At 41.3% G+C, this 2,450-nt stretch overlaps 1 protein-coding gene across 1 annotated transcript in view; it reads right to left on the bottom strand.

Moving 5' to 3' along the window:
* The window catches only part of UNC79 (unc-79 homolog, NALCN channel complex subunit), a 185,541-nt gene that overhangs the window by 21,508 nt on the left and 161,583 nt on the right, over positions 1-2,450 (bottom strand). The window contains 1 exon segment of the mRNA XM_023538367.1: positions 290-367. Coding sequence (XP_023394135.1) covers positions 290-367 — 78 coding nt within the window.

Genomic DNA, 2,450 nt, shown 5'->3' with positions numbered 1-2,450 from the left:
AAAAAATGAACTTTAATCAAATCTATTCTGTATATTTGGTCATTTCTTTCCTCTTCTTTATTTGCTGCTTCAATTTTGCTCATGGTTCCTGGAATAGAAAGTTTCCAGGGGCTGGGATTAATTTAAATTTTCACTAGTGCTCTTTTTTAAAAAGATGCTGATATGTTTTCAATTTTATAATGTTTATTCTACCAAAATGAACCAGGACACAGGCCAAAAATACCTCTTTGCTAGATGAGGAAATGAGACGAAATATAAAATGCAGACAATTAATTCGGTGAGGACTTACTCCAGGCACAGAGGCGATCATCTGCTTGCTCAGGATGGTTGACTCAGCTAGTTTGGTTCCAGCATCTGCACAAATAAACTAATAAGAAATTGAAAGGATAATTATTTTTAAGAGCACTTGGACAGTAATAAGTAGTTTATAATTTTATTAACAGGGCTCAAATTCATTAGTGTTTACTTTCATGACAATCTGCCCTAGATTTATGGTACTTGCTAATCATGACAGTTCGTTCCTATCAGAAATTCAAAATCATAATACTTAAATGAACACACAGATTCTTACTACACCCAGACAGCTAAGTGGCACTGAAATGGTGTATCTGACCAAGGAAGAAAGGAAGGATGTCAGCCTTGTCATATTTATTTTGAAGTTATTCTATTTATGCTTTAGCACTTTTTGACAGTTCCCGAATTCTCACAGATTTTCCTGGACTTCTATCATTATTTCATACATTTAGAATAAAAAGAGAAAAACAAATCAACCACAGAGTGAGTATTCCCTGCCAAGGCCCCACAGTGTCTGGTCTTCCTTCTCCCATTTGTGCTGATAATGACCCTGACTCCTGTTGTGTCCCCACAGGACTTTTCACACACGTCCACTGTAACGGTCACGACATTAGATTGCAATGAGCTACAGAGTCTCCTTCTTAACCTGCTACAAGCTCTTTGAAAGCACAGACCCAATGCACCTCACCCCCAGCACTAGCTTCGTGCCTAAATTCTCAGAGGGGTTCAGAGGAGTTTGTGAAATGAATCGATTAATCAATTATGACTTGAGATCATGATGAGAATAGACTGATTTGCTAGATTACAATTGAACTTTCTTTACAGATTTTTATAGGTGTTTTCCACTTGATTCGACATCCAACTATTTATTAATGGTTTTAGGGGAAAATTTAAACATGAAGTCTGTAGAGTTTGCTATGAGCAATTATTTCCTGATTAATTTCTCTTTCCTGGCCCCTGACCAGTGGCCCCAACCACTCTGGGATCCAACACTGCTGCTAGGCAGAGTTCAGAGGCCCTGAAGGAAGCTTTGATATTGACAGCTCTTTCTTCTAATTCATTTCACTCTCACGCTGGACGAGCACAGAAAAGTTACGTAGGTCAAGACAACAAGATGAATTCAGCTAGACAGTCTCCATCCTGTCAAACTGGAGGGAATTAATATGAGTTCAGGGCATAGAGAAAATCTCAAGGAGGCCTGAAAAGGAACAGAAACCAGCATAGCGAAGGCTAATCAGCGGTCAGAATCGAAGCATTATTAATAAGCAGCAGGTTCTGGCTAACAACGCAGAGCTCTAAGCCAAAGGCCTTCTGAGGGCACAGAGCCCTGAGACTTCTAATTCAAGGCCACTGGCTGGTCTTCAAGTGTGGTCCTCCATTAAAGGTATTTCCGTACAGGTGGCTGAGCAAGGGGTGGGAGGACAGCAAGCAGAGCTGGCTCTGAAAGCCACATGGCAGGAGTGGACGCATATCTCCATGCTCACGTTCTTTCATTTCCGTTCGCTTCAAATAGTTACAGAAAGCTGAAGAATCTATTTGGCCATGAACTCTGAATCTGGCAAAGAAAGTGCGAGCTAGTAACAAAGAGAAGACCTAAAATTTTCCATTACTTTATTCAGGAATGCTTATGTCTGCTCTCCTAACTTGGGCTTATTTCTAATACGAGAAAACGTAAATAAATCAGGATTTTAAAAAAGTGAAAGTAAAGCCTAGAGCTTTGGCTAAAACCTAGGAGTAAAAAATGCAATAGAAGTACACGGCGAAAAGAAGAAACGCTTCCAACTTCCTGGCAGATGCTGCATGCTTTCCCTGTCAGATGTATTTTCAAAAGCTATCTACGTCTGCCATCTAAGATGGACTACTTATGACTAAGTTCCAAAACCTCTGTCAGGACACCAACATTTTCATCAATTTCTTTACAACCGAAATGAGAGACTGCACAGCTAAGGGAGGCCAAACGGGACAGTAACACTACATCTGAGTGTGAGGGAAGGGGAGCACAGGGAGGGGGCTGCTCAGAGGTGGACCGAAGACCTCAGCCCCTTCAAGCACGCTTACCCAGCCTGGCTGTGCCCTTGACGGCAGGAGAAGATTCGTAAAGGAGCCAAACTTCAAATGTCTCTATCACCCTTCAGCAGGAGCTTTTCTCACCTACC

Source organism: Pteropus vampyrus, unplaced genomic scaffold, assembly GCF_000151845.1.
Source record: "Pteropus vampyrus isolate Shadow unplaced genomic scaffold, Pvam_2.0 Scaffold219, whole genome shotgun sequence".
NCBI lineage: Eukaryota > Metazoa > Chordata > Mammalia > Chiroptera > Pteropodidae > Pteropus > Pteropus vampyrus.
This window is presented reverse-complemented; position numbering and strand designations above follow the sequence as displayed.